The 13,749-nt window shown below is 38.3% G+C and overlaps 1 protein-coding gene across 8 annotated transcripts; it reads right to left on the reverse strand.

The window, feature by feature from the left end:
• Positions 1–314: 314 nt before the first annotated feature.
• On the reverse strand, positions 315–10,785 carry LOC145074732 (uncharacterized). 8 transcript variants are annotated; one of them, XM_079021071.1, is made up of 18 exons: positions 10,064–10,785; positions 9,767–9,850; positions 9,569–9,651; positions 9,432–9,489; positions 8,929–9,027; positions 8,764–8,827; positions 8,615–8,667; positions 8,182–8,300; positions 7,735–7,806; positions 7,576–7,656; positions 5,081–5,675; positions 4,872–4,997; positions 4,597–4,776; positions 4,271–4,498; positions 3,047–4,183; positions 2,598–2,891; positions 2,064–2,493; positions 315–1,405 (listed from the first exon to the last, which is right to left on the reverse strand). In XM_079021071.1, exons 10-18 carry the CDS (start codon positions 7,593–7,595, stop codon positions 561–563), a joined length of 3,855 nt encoding a protein of 1,284 aa, XP_078877197.1. In that variant the 5' UTR covers positions 7,596–7,656; positions 7,735–7,806; positions 8,182–8,300; positions 8,615–8,667; positions 8,764–8,827; positions 8,929–9,027; positions 9,432–9,489; positions 9,569–9,651; positions 9,767–9,850; positions 10,064–10,785; the 3' UTR covers positions 315–560. The 8 variants fall into 8 exon arrangements, with proteins under 8 accessions (XP_078877197.1, XP_078877196.1, XP_078877198.1 ...); XM_079021070.1 differs by having other exon boundaries at positions 9,569–9,689; XM_079021072.1 differs by having other exon boundaries at positions 8,217–8,300; positions 9,569–9,689; positions 9,767–10,785.
• Between the last annotated feature and the right edge of the window lie 2,964 nt (positions 10,786–13,749).

The raw sequence follows: 13,749 nt of genomic DNA on the forward strand, positions 1-13,749 counted from the left end.
AACAACTTCCATTTCATTTGGTTTAATTCTTGTCTAACAACCAAAACTTCAAGATTCATCTTTCATCTAGTAGATGTTCATGTCATTTCCCTCCTATGCCATGTAAGCAAGCATCAACATATATCCCAGTCATCATGGTAGGTTTTGAATAGTTGCGAGGAGTTCAATGACAAAACATATAAAAAACGACTTGATATGTAATAATAAAAAAAGAAGAGGGTCACAGCATACTACCCTATCAAGCCATATTATTCTTTTGTTTATTAAACTATCAATTGTAGTTTATATACATACACTCAATATATTCAAGGGTATTTAAAAAGTTGAAAAATGTAATCAATGAGGATATTCTTGTTCATTGGTACATGAAAATAATATTCAAAAGTTTATAACATAAAATGCTCTAATAAAACTAAGCAACTGCAAACATTCGTATAGTGATTCCAGAATAAATAAAACAAACATAAAAGATCCCTTCAAAATTTTATGAAGCTCTAAAATCTCACACTTTAGCTTCATCTCTATCACAACAAATCCAAATCTTTTTCAAGAACCCTACCCTAAACTTGTTGTTTCTTCAAATCAAGAAACACTTTACCAATTTGCCCCTCACACGCCACAGAAACTTCCGGATCCAAAGATTGAAGAAACTTAGCGGATAACTTTAAATTAGTGAAAATCGTAAATAATTTCCCACAAAACTTTCTGACTTCCGCCCTTTTGGATTGCTTTTCAGGCATATTCATCACCAATTCCTTAATCAAAACACAAATTTCAGACATATGTCTACTCACCATCTTCTTTCCAACATCGCTTCCTTCAATGTTCAAAGGCTTCAAAATCTCCAACACCAAATCCAGCCCTTCAACTCTCCTAAATTTCGATTTCGCCCCTCCACATTTCTCAACTAAAAACCCAAAAAAACGTCTCCCGATCCACGCCCACCTCCTGAAAATCTCCTTCAAGAAATTCAACTTGAGCATCGAGTTTTTCCCATCGAAATAACGGGTTAAAGCCCCTTTAAAAATCTCAAACACTTTCTCCAATTCATCTTCCTCGAAGCTTCTAGAATCAATGATCTTCAAGATCCAGTAGATTGAATTCTGGGCCAGATTCACAATCTTTCTGTATCGTTGAAACGAAGCTGATTGTTTCTTTTTTGATGGAGTGATTGCTGATTTCTTCTTTTTGAAAGGTTTTGATGCCAATTTTAGATTCTTTTCAAGTAGAGGCTCGAGAAGTGATAGTTGTACAGATTCGTCTTTTGGATAATGTTTTGCTTTGAAGATTTTGTGTTCCATGATTTTACAGATCCTGTCACCTAGCTGTTCACTTCCTTCAGTTGTATTGGGGTTCACGAATGCTTGTGCAAGATTTGTGAACACCTTCAATACTTGTGGTTTACCTGCATGATATCATATGATGTTAAATTAGATTAATTTACATTTTTGGTCCCTGGGTATAGCTGGTTTTTCAAAATTCTAGTAAGTTGAGGTTTTTGTAACGTTTTGGGGGTCAAATTTGCAAAAATCAGGTGATCAAAATAGTAATTTTACTTGGATCGGGGATGAAAACTGTTACAAAACCTCAAATAAAGACTAAAACTGCAAGATAACTCTTTGGGACTAAAATTGTTACAATAGCCCCAAATTTAGACCAGAATTGCGAAAGAACTTTTTTGGGATGAAAATTAGTACAAAAACCTAAAAGAAAACCAAAATTGCAAAATCAGCTTATACTCGAGGACCAAAATCGTTACAAGAACATCAAATAACGACCAAAATTGCAAAAGTTGGCTATACTCAGGTACCAAAATTGAAAAATCGTTACAAGAATCTCAAATAAGGACCAAAATTACAAGAGAATTTTTTGGGACCAGAATTGCAAATGACAGCTATTATACTTGGGGGACCAAAATTCTGAAAATAACGAAATCGCAAGAGAAGTTTTCAGAATCTAAATGCAAAAATAAGCTATACTCAAGAACCAAAATTAAAAGAAAACTCTTTTAGGGACTAAAAATGTAACTTACTATGAAAATATTATAAAAGTAAAAAACTTGCCTTGATTCTCATGAAGGTAGATTTCAAGCAAGGAAAGAACACGGAGTTTGAAAAGAACAAGCTGAGAATGAGCAGTTTCCCCTCCCGCTTGGTTTCGTTTCTCTTTAAAGATCTGAGCCAGATACGAATCCATTCTAAACATGGCTTCATCGTCCATTCCACCGTCGGAATCGGAATCGGAATCTCCTTTTCCGGCGGAATCAGTGATTCCCTCGGAGTCTTCGGATTGGTCATCAGCTGCTTCACCACCGGTTTCGGCTTCATCGGAATCTTCGGCTTCTTCGATTTCTAGAAGATCATCGTCATCAGTGTCATCATCATTTTCAGTATCGGAATCTTGACGCCTTGCGGGTTTTAAATCCTTTTTTATTACTTTCAACATTCGGAGTAGACCATCGTCTGTCACATCATCACTGTAGTATTTGAAAACCTACAAAAGGTAAGTGGAAAAATGTCAACAATGGAAACTTGAAAATTCTATTTCAACTTCTATTTGCTTATTATGAAGAAATCAATACAAGTATATCGGTATACCTGCTCAATGGAGGATCGCATGGGAGCTGATGATTGAGGAAGCAATGAGAGGAGTGTGTCAACAAATACATCCATTAACACAGGTGCATCATCACCATCTGCATCTGCTTCATCTTCTCCAGATGAATCAAGAAGATCGGGTGATGGGAAGAACTTTTTGCAGCAAATTATGATTTCAGAAGCAGCTTCAAAGAATTCCCCTGGTCTGAGTAGGATTTGGAGCAGCAATTGGATGAGTAAGTACCTCAATGCATGCAATCTGTGAGCATCTGCACTCATCCCACAATTCCTTTCCTGAAATTGTTCAAACTCTCTTTTAAAAGGAATATCATGAAAGGTTTAACTTGAAGTATAATGTTGTAAGCAAAAAGAAATGGAAGCAGGATGATGTGATATACAAATAAATGAAAGTAAATTGTTATTTCTTTGTGAAAGTAGGAGTGAATTACCTCTTTGGAAAGCCAATTTTCCATGGCTTGCAATTTCTTGAAAGCCTTTTCATCTTCATCACTCAATGACCTAAAGAGAGATACAGACGGAATGTTGCGCAAAACACTGAGAAATTTCATGAAATAAGAACCAAGATCATTAGCTTCTTTCCCACTTGTAACTGTATGAGGCCATTCTCCTTTTTGGGCATTGGCCAAAAGTAATTGCAGCTGTTCAATACACATCCTGCAAAGAGAACTTGAAGTTGCTGCTTTTGGCCATCTAAACTTCTGATCTAACTCAAATGAAGTCACTTCAGTCCCTAAAGATGAAGAGAACAGCCCCTGAACAGCTAAAAACTTCAAGATTTCTTTCTGAACACCAAACTTTCCTTCACCTTCAGGCAGCTCGTTTGAATCCTCAGTCTTATCAAGCTTTGCATGTTTTAAAACACTTGGAAGAGAGTCCACAACCCAACTTTTGAGAAAATCTGAACTGACATCTTTCTCTTCAATTGAACCAATTTCTGAATTATCATCAGTTGTTTGACTTTGGTCAGATGGTTCTTCTAAAGGTCGCACATCAAGAAACATGTCGATTAGGTTTTTAATGAAAAGCATGCAGCCAGGTTCAGTAGTGAAACCTGACATTAGATCTTTTACAGTTTTAGTCCTTGTAATGCAGTCGAATTTCCCATTGCTGTGTTTTTGTAGAGCCATGGTGACAGCTACCCGTTTTCCATCATCATTGCTGACCCAATCTGACAACTTTTCAAGAAAGTATTGTGCAAATTTGTAAAGCCATGAATCCTTTGTGGAAAGTATGTCAATTAGACATTGGACAATCTTGTAGGATAAAACAATGGGTATGCAAGAAACAGGGAGTTTTGGTAGAACAAGAAGCATAACATCAAACACCAAGTGTTTTCGATCATGAGAGGATAGAAGAAGCGACCCTTCGATTATAACATCCCAGAAATTTTGTAGGTTTTTCTGTAGATCTTCTTCATAAGAACTCGATTTGGGTTTCTTTTTGTGCTTCTTTGTAGAGTTTAATCCTGTTGATGAATCAGTGCCTTCTGGGACAACATCGGGTAATAGGATATTCACTAAAACAGGCCACACACCATGAACTCGAGGCTGACAAAATGTTGACTCCTGCAAACCCACAATAAAAACTTCAAAAATTACAACTTTATCCCTCGAACTGATGCAAATACCATGAAACCATTTAAAAAAAATCACCTTTAGGCAATTTGAAAGAATGGATAGATGTTCAGGAGAGAACATTGAGCTAGAACTGTATGGATTTGGCAAAAGCTTCCCAAATGATCTGTTGTCATCAGATAGTTTTTCTCTTAGTTTAAGAGCTAGAAGTAATGCATCAGGGTTTCCAGCTTCTGTGGCTCCTTCAAACCATTCATGGAGACCAGGAGCATCAAGAACTTGCTTCAAGACAACTTTAACAGGCAACTGCAATCCATATATATACATTCATTTCACACAGATCATGAAAGGGTATTAATGGAATGATAAAAAAAAATTGTTTTATCCCATCAATTATTAAGTACCTTTTCAACTAACTGCAGGATAACAACAACAGCAGGCTCCTGGAGATAACGTTTCTTGGTGGCTAGTGTAATAACAGCACCAGTGAATTCCTTAATATACTCGCTTTCCTGAATCAGTCTTCCTGATCTTGCAAGAGCACCATAAGCAAACAGACGACCTAAAAGACAATCTTTGATTTCCTGTATGACATAAAGAAATACACAAACATTTAGAAAGGGAGTAGATAAGTAAGCAGTCATGTTCAAAAAAAGTTAAAAAGAGATTACAATCCCACCTGTCCCTTCATAGAAGAAGAGACTTCCAATAAGTCAACTATTAGTTTCAGCAAAGAGTCCAATGCAATATCAGAAACTGCACCAACTAACATAGTCAAGCCCAATGCAAACCCTTGTCTTGCACACTGAAAAAGAATAACCAAATAAGCACCTGCTAGTAAAGACAACAATGGCCATATAAGTAAAATCAAAGTGAGGAAGCACACACCTCTCTTGATGAGGAAACACCACGAACAAGCCTTCTGACAGCATATCTTAAGGAAGGTGCACAGTTATTCAATCCATCGTCTTTCTCAGCTTCCAATTTCAACCCGCCGTCAACATCTTCCTTCTTCTCGAGCATATTATAAGCCTTCTGAACCGCTTGCAACTCCATCACCAATCTCTCTGCAGCAGCTTCCCTTACCAAACCATCGGCAGATCCCAAATCCTTAAACACGCCTATATGAAACTCAGGCAAACTGTTACTTGTTCTACTCTTCTTAACTTCTTTGACCTCCAAATTTGCTAGAATTGGCTTCACTTCAGCGTTATCACCTGATGTAGCGCGGTGTTTTTCTTTATCTAATGCTTTTCGTTTTTTCTTCCTCTCCATTGGTTTAACACCATTGGAGCTGTTATCGTTATTATTTGATTTTTCTATCTCCTCTTCGTTCTTCTTCACCTTTTTCATCTTCTTTTTCAAATGCTCGCTCGAAACTTTGCTATCAGAGCTTGTATTGCTCTTCTGGATATCTATTTCTTCTACACTATCAGAGCTCCTTTTCTTGCTACCCATTGATGTCAACGAATTTTGAAAATATCTGTTAAATCAGAAACAAAAACACATAAACACAAAGATTATTGGAGCATAAGAGCATAATATTGATTATAATGAGCATGTTACACGAATACGAACCTATTGTAAAATATATATTATGTAACTATTATAGCTATTATAATCAATAAATAAGAAAACAAACCATTAAACTAGCTAAATAACTTAACCATATTAGTTTTTTAGACATGTTTGTAGCAGATTGTAATCAACTAGAAGTTACATTGCACCGATTGGCTATTTCCTTCAATCTTTGTACCATAAGCCCAACCAGAATCGGTTTCTCTTTTACTAGCCATTTCTAAGAAAGTAGCAGTGATCAAAACATGAATTAGAAGTGTAATACTAACTTAGTAAGCCTAATCATCAAACCACAGTGAAAGACAGCAGAACCAAGTGAAAACAGGAAAAAGAAAAGAAAAAAAAATAGCAAAAGTTTCCAATTTTGGACCTGAAGTCGCCGGAGAAGAACCTGGGCGAAGGTAGAGAAGTCGCCGGAAGAAGGCAGTCGATCCTGGTGGGGTTCGCAGGAGGTGGACGCAAGGAATCGGATGCAGAGCAAGTCCAAAGCGTAGAGGCGGGACTCAGGAGGCGAAGGAGCGAACGAGAGTACGAGACTGATTTTAGTTAGCGTGAGTCGTCAACCCTAATATGTTCTTTTAAAAAAATAAAAAATAAAAAATAACCCTATCGCTAAATCCCAGCTATCTTAGGCTATGTACGCCATAGCGGTCGATGGCCGCTCGCCTCGCTGTTCGCTATAGCGACTGCTATGGTCGCTATTGACAACTGTAATCTGAAGTGCTTTAGGGTTTTGCTAAATCCTAACGGAAAAGATGAAACGGAGCGTTTTTGTTTTTTCGAAGTAAAACTGTCTGAAGTCTGCGGACCACTTCTGCAAACCTCTGCAGCAGAAAAGGTGGACCAAAGTGCTGCAGACTGTAATGAGAAGCATGTTTGTTTTTTAATGTCTGCAAGCTGCTGTAGATATTAAAAAATTTAAAATAAAGTAATTTAATAAACTCAAAATAGTTTTTTTAATAACAAAAATTTAATAATTGTAGTCTTAAAACATTGAAATAAAATTCAAACAACCAAATTAGTTTTACAATCACATTTTTAAATAAAACTAGATTGGTAACCCCCGCTTCGCGGGGGGCAGACGGATCAGATGTGTTCCTATAATATCGGTTGTAACCTTTGTTCAAGATATTTTGTATCTACTAAACGACACGTCTCTACCCATTTAGTCAAAATCTGACCCTGACAATGTAAATTATCAGCAAATTATGTTGCCATTATGTTTAATTTGCCATCAACCAGACGTAACATTATCATTGGGGTTAACATTTTTTGCATTTCTCGGTTTTATATTATCAGCATTCAAACATTCCCTACTTTTTTATAATAATCATGAAGTACCGAAGACTCAAAAAAAAAAAAGATAAAAGAACTATAAAACAAATTGTATGAAAATATATACAACGTTTATATAGAGAATGTCAATTGTAAATAAACGTTTATATAGAGAAAGAATCCTAAAGGAGTGAAGAAACTGAAGTTAGAAATGGTTTCTTCCGTTGTTGGGACCTAGAACATCACAAAGCCATATAAGTTGATATTGCTTCACAAAAGGTTAAAATACTCAACTTCACTCAAAAATTTATACAACTCCCATCCATGCTAATATAAGATCAAAAAAAATTGAAAAATTTTGGATTTAATATAAATCATGTGGGTATAAACCCACAACATTCATGAAGAAGAATATGTTTTAGAATAAATATATGTTAGTTCAAACTATTGGCAACAAATCGAATGCAACTGACTATGCAATTAACCGGTTAAGTTGGAAGGTGGTAGATAAAATGGGCAATAGGACAAACCTCGAACATGAAAGAAGCATTGTGTGTCTGTCATTTTCTGATACATCCCAACAAAAATTAAATCAAGGAACAACCCCTTACCTGCACCCTCCCTCACCTCAATATAATAATAACACATGACTGAAATACACAAAAAAAAAATCAGAAGCATGAACTTACTTCAGGATGGCTTGTCAGAAAGGCGACCAACTTTCCACGCCCGCAAGCATTTTTTGTGAATTTGTTCTACAGCTGTCAACAGAGTAAACGGTTTTGGTCATCAAGTAATATGTTTTGCAATATTCGTCCTTGGTTGAAGTTTTTATATCATTTTCGATTCATTTTCCAAGTTAGATGAGTATTTTTTGCCCCCAAAAAATAGTGAATTTTCTTATATAACCCCAAATAAGTGACCAAAATTTGAAAAGAAAACATTCTGGGACTATAATTGAAAAAATGACTTGTACTCAGGGACAACATGTAATTTACTCTTAAATGAATTCATTTGCAGTTTCTAACTGATGTCCATATATTTGTTGTACTTGAGCAGAACACTTTTGTAAAAGAAGAGCAAACATGTTAATAGAAAAGATTAGAGGTATGGACAAGTGAAAAGGCAAAACTAACTTCTCTAATTCTGCCACATGTTGTTCATGCTCTACCTTAAGTTGCTTTATTTCATGTATGAAGATGTCAGCCACTTTTACAACAGTTTCTTTTTGTTCGACTGCATCATCTCATGAATCCTGTAATGCAATACTACAGGGTTAAATAGGGAATAACCTGGAAAAAATCCATTTTTGCCAACATCTTAGGATCTTTACTGTTCCTTTCCTTCATTTCTTTAATATATATATATAATAAAAATAGTATGTACCAGCAGCTTTCAGATACATTTTGGTAAATAGTTGTGTAACTATAAAAACAGTATATAACATATAAAAGACGGAATTGAATTCCGTTTATTACGCCACAAAATGGAATCTCGGATTCCAATTCCTACGAAATTGTTATATCTGTATCGACTATTTAGCCTTAAAAGAAGTAAAGATCAACAAACCTGGATAGCCAACTGAGAAAAGCGCCCAAGATCAGCAAACATGGCCACCGACCCTAGAAATAAAAGTAAAACAACAAAAATTTTATATTAAAAATCGACACTTTAGACAAAAGAAGGACAATTTCGAATTTATATAAAAAAACGCTTACCTGTGATGCATAATAAGATACCCCCTAAAGATTTCCAACGTCCGGTTTGCGTTTTTTGAAGAATCTATACATGTGAAACGGAGATAAAACCTTATAAATGTGAGAATTCCAATGACAAAAAAGATAAGTGCCACTACTTTACTAATCTTAAGAATAAATTATTGCCTATCAACTACTATTTCTCTTGGATATGAAAAGTGAGTAATAGGAACATTGGAAAGACCGATTTCATTCCTCTCGCCCAAGAAAGCAGATGCCAATTGACTGTAAAGAAATTACCAAAATACATATTCCATTACACAGAAAAAGAAATAACCAAAATAAAACCGAGAAATCACATGAGCATAACAATAAGAAGACCATTTCTTAAAAACTGTGAGGAATGTCTCATGTCGGGGGTATTCAATCAGGACAAAAATTAGGGACAAAATAGACTCGATTTCTAAGCTTTGAGAGTTTGCGGTTCCTAATTTCAACTGTTGATGATTTTTCTATATTTTTTCTAAGACAGGGGCAACTTGGTCAAATGTACAATATTCTCCACCTTTGGTCACTATCTTTCTTTTTCCATCAATGGAATGGTGTTTTTGATATTTGATGACCATGTTAATGAATCCCATAACTTATAATTTATATCCTCAATAAAAAAATGAAAAAAACATTATCACCTATAAACCGGTGGCACTTATCTTTTTTGTAAGCTGGTCTACAGCAACATTGCTTGATCTGTTCCAAAAGAAGTTCAAATAATGAAAAGACAACAAATTTGGAACTCTAAAAAAAATTAAAACTAAAATAAACTGACATGCATGCTGAACATGGATCTTCCATTTGAGTGTGAAACAACATATCAACACTTGTATCCTTGTAGTACTTATGTATGCCAATCTATATTAGTGAAAGGCATGCCACAGGCAAGTAGTTAACTGTATCCAAATAATGAAAGGCATCAACTCTTGAACCTTCAAACAGCAAAAAAAAAATATTAAAGTGAAATGCATACCAAACAGAGAAGTATCGTCATCCACTCAACCTAGTTGGTGTTGAAGCCTATATATATGTCAATAATCGGATTCTTCGATTCTTTCTGTAGGAAAGAAAAATTGACAAATACTTTAGATGCTAAAACATAATCAGATGGTGTATGCTAAAACATAGCAAGCTGTTAGAGACGTCGTTTGTATGCTTTTCCTTCGTTATGTCGATGTGTATGGCAAAAGTAAGCACCAGAAAGAAAACAATGAACTAAGATTTAGAAAACATAAAAGGCTACGCGAGGGAAGAAAGACAAAAGCTTTGCCTCCAAATGTTGACAACAAATTCGAGGCGACGGAGAGATACAACCGGGATCGTAGTTGGTGTCCGGCGGTATTAGATTGACGTCTATGACATCTATTTGATGGATCGAGTCAACGACGTCGTCATCATCGTCGGCCCGAGTGTTCATGGTGGAAGGTTCGATTCCGATGCCCTAAGCAGATCAACAAACGACCATACTCTTTAATTCTAATCGTTCTTGAAGACTCTTCCGTCGTCGAAACCTATCGCCACCGTCCATGGATCTCTCCCTTAGAAGGTCGACGATCATTCTCATACTCCTTTCCGTCTCTTCACTTTCCTGCAAAAACAGAGCCATTAGTTCACCGAGTCAAGCCATTTTTTTATTAAGAATCAAACAAAATCACTATCGGGTTGATCTGAATCGCTTTATATTTCCATGAATGATGAATTCAATCGATATGTATTTGTCGATTTGACAAGGAGAAATTGATTAGCCCTAACAGTAAAGCGGTATGAAACAGGGATTAGTGGCATGCAGCATTTGAAGCCGACGTTCGGAAATCAGGATTTTGGACTTTAATCAATCCAAAATTAAACCTGATGTGATGATGGTGGTGGGTTGCGAAGCGATGGTGGTGGGTTTCGAAAGAAAAGAGAAGCAACACGTGTGGAGTGTGGAGATAAGGTGAAGAAGAATTAACGTAGGAATGGAAGAAGGAAGAAAGAGAAGAGAAGGTTTGGATAAGCGGTGGAAAGAAGAAACTGGAAGGGCTGATTAACGTAGGAGTGTGGAGATAAGGTGAAGAAGAACTACACAAATCGGGATTCGATTGGTAAAACAACGGTGAAGCAAAGTGTAACGACCGAAAAATTCCAACCAATTTAATTTTTCCAAAAACAACCCGATTTCATTAAATCATTACAAAAAGGTTTTCAATACAATTTATTTAGAGTATTCCCATAATCACATCACAACATAACATGAGGAGCGGTACGATCACGCCTTCGCCTTGCCATGGTCTCCTGAAGAACCTGAAAAACATTAAACCACAACTGTAAGCCCGAAAGCTTAGTGAGATATCCCCAAAATACCAACCACACATACGCCCATCCAGGCTACGACCTTCCGGTCCAAATCATAAAGCCTTCCGGCCCATAACATACATAGCATACATAACATAACAGAACACAGAACAGCCATGCACTTCGGGTCTACTGTGAGACTGGTCCGCCACACCGGCCAACAGTCAACCTGGTCCACCCTCCGAGTCTAGCCATATACATCGAGTCTACAGTGTGATTGGTCCGCCCGCATCGGGCCTACAACCCACCTGGTCCACTCTCTGAGTCTACAGTATGATTGGTCCGCCCGCACCGGACCTTCAGTCGGCCTGGTCCACTCTCCGAGCCTCGGCACGTCTGGTCCGCCCTCTTGGGGCCTACAGCCTATCCGGACCGCTCGCTGGGCCTTCGGGACAACCGGTCCGCCCTGGGTATCTTGGCCTACAGCACAAAGCAGGACCCGCCTCAACCCAACTCCAGTCCAAACAACCATGTGCACATAAACATACAATCATATAAAAATTCACAGTCAACAAGCCGATCAAACAGATCACATAACATATCATCATCCTAACCAGGATACCGACCTAACCGGTCACTAGCATAGCATCACCCTACATATCAGGGAACCGACCTTAACCAGGTCTCTAACATATACCATCCTAGCTACCAGGATGCAAACATATCAAAGCAATAACATAACAACAAATACCCAGATCTCAATCGGATAAAGGGCCGGCCTTGGTGCCTTAGACCCTGTCGATATAGTGAGGATAACTCACCTCGCACCGCCGAAACTCTGAACTGAAGAGCAGATTCTCGAATCACCAACTCACCGCAAATCCCAAACTAGCCATCATAACAAAATAAACATTAGGCCAAGCATACATCCACTTATCGGGACAAGGCCAAAGTCCAAATTTTATACAAAGTCCAATATTGGCCCAATTTACCAAATTGGGCCCATCTCACCAAATGGGCCTAGATCCAAGGTCCATAACAATAATTGGGCCCAAAACACTCTATCCATAATTTCCAGACTTGGCCCATAAACCAACTACCCACAAACGGCCCAAACTTTAAGGCCCAATATTAAGGTCCAATCAGGGGGAGTACGTTGGGCGTACCCTCCTTGGTACGCGGGGCGTACACACTAAAACGCAGTTGAGGATCGGGGCCCTGACCCGCTACGCGGGGCATACAACCATGTTACGCGGGGCGTAACTTCGCTACTCATAAAGTCCTTATAACCTCTTAATGGCTTAAGCTCTTAAGCCCAAACTTCAGATCCCTAGGCTAAATACGCCTAAGATTCATAAAGTCTCAAACTTTATCACTTGGGACGTCCAAAAGCTCTTAATCTAAGGTCTTAATCCATTAAAACCCATATATCTCACACATGGAACAACTACAGCCCTTGGGACCTCATTTTTCTTACTCAAGACCTCTCCAAAGGTCTGAAAGAACAGATAATCTCGGCCAACACAAAGCATGAATCAAGATGAGAACTTTGGGACAAGAAAGATGCTAAAACTTCACAACACTTAGATCTATGCAAAATAAATGGCAAGCAAGAAGATTTATACCTCAAATAAGCTCCAAAGGATGATATCTCTTCAGATCTACAAGCTCCAATCGTTCCTTTCCTTCTTTGACAACTTCTCATTTCTTCTTCTAGCTTTTCTCTTGCCAAAATGAGCTTTCCAAGGCCAAACACACCCAACAATGGAGGGAATACGGGTTTCTAGGGTTTCTGAGGTTAAGGGTGAGCTTAAGGAGGCTAGGGTATGCACCAACATATTCCTTATATAGTGGTTGACCCTAAATTTAGGGTTTTAGAACTCTGAGAGTACGATGGGCGTACCTCTAGTACGATGGGCGTACTTAACCTTGCACCCGCGTCCATATACGCCTTACGTTGGGCGTAATCCCAGCTTACGCTGGGCGTACTCGGCGAGTCCTCAAATTTCATACTTGTCCCTCAATTTCCATTTTCCCACAAGATGACCAAAATATTATTTCTCTTAAATCCCCGGGACTCACAATTAGGTACTCTTAGGAACGGGGTGTTACAATTCTCCCCCACTTAAATTAGGCTTCGCCCTCGAAACCTTCGGCATCTCTACTTCAGAACTTCTCCCGCCACGCACCACCTGGCATTAACCCAACCAGGTCCTCAAGACGCAACCATCGAAACCCGAAACTTACTTTCTCCTTTCTAGTGGTGTCCTGACTACCGCCTCAAGCCGACCACCGGCTTCACCCTCTGATAACCACACCTATCAGGCTCCACACTTATCAACCGAGTACCACTCCATGGCACTTCCTCAATCCTGATCACAACATTCACTTGGCTCTTACGAGCTAGATATAACCCTAAACCACCGGGTTCCCGATCCGGGTCCAACTCTAACCATCCCATGCTGACAGAACAACACATTCTTCAGCCTCAGAGCAACTCCCATGAGTTCTCCTCTTGTAATCGCATGCACATGCTGCACTAGCTCTAACACCCTCGGGTTAGGAAAAACCCGCCACACTGACGACACCTCCAAACATCCCCCAGGATGAATCGCCACTACATACACAATTCCTTGATCATAATCAAACTGGGAATCTAAGACCCCATCCCTACACCCCTTC

This window comes from Lactuca serriola, chromosome 9, assembly GCF_051521515.1.
Source record: "Lactuca serriola cultivar US96UC23 chromosome 9, Lser_US96UC23_V15, whole genome shotgun sequence".
NCBI classification, from domain to species: domain Eukaryota; kingdom Viridiplantae; phylum Streptophyta; class Magnoliopsida; order Asterales; family Asteraceae; genus Lactuca; species Lactuca serriola.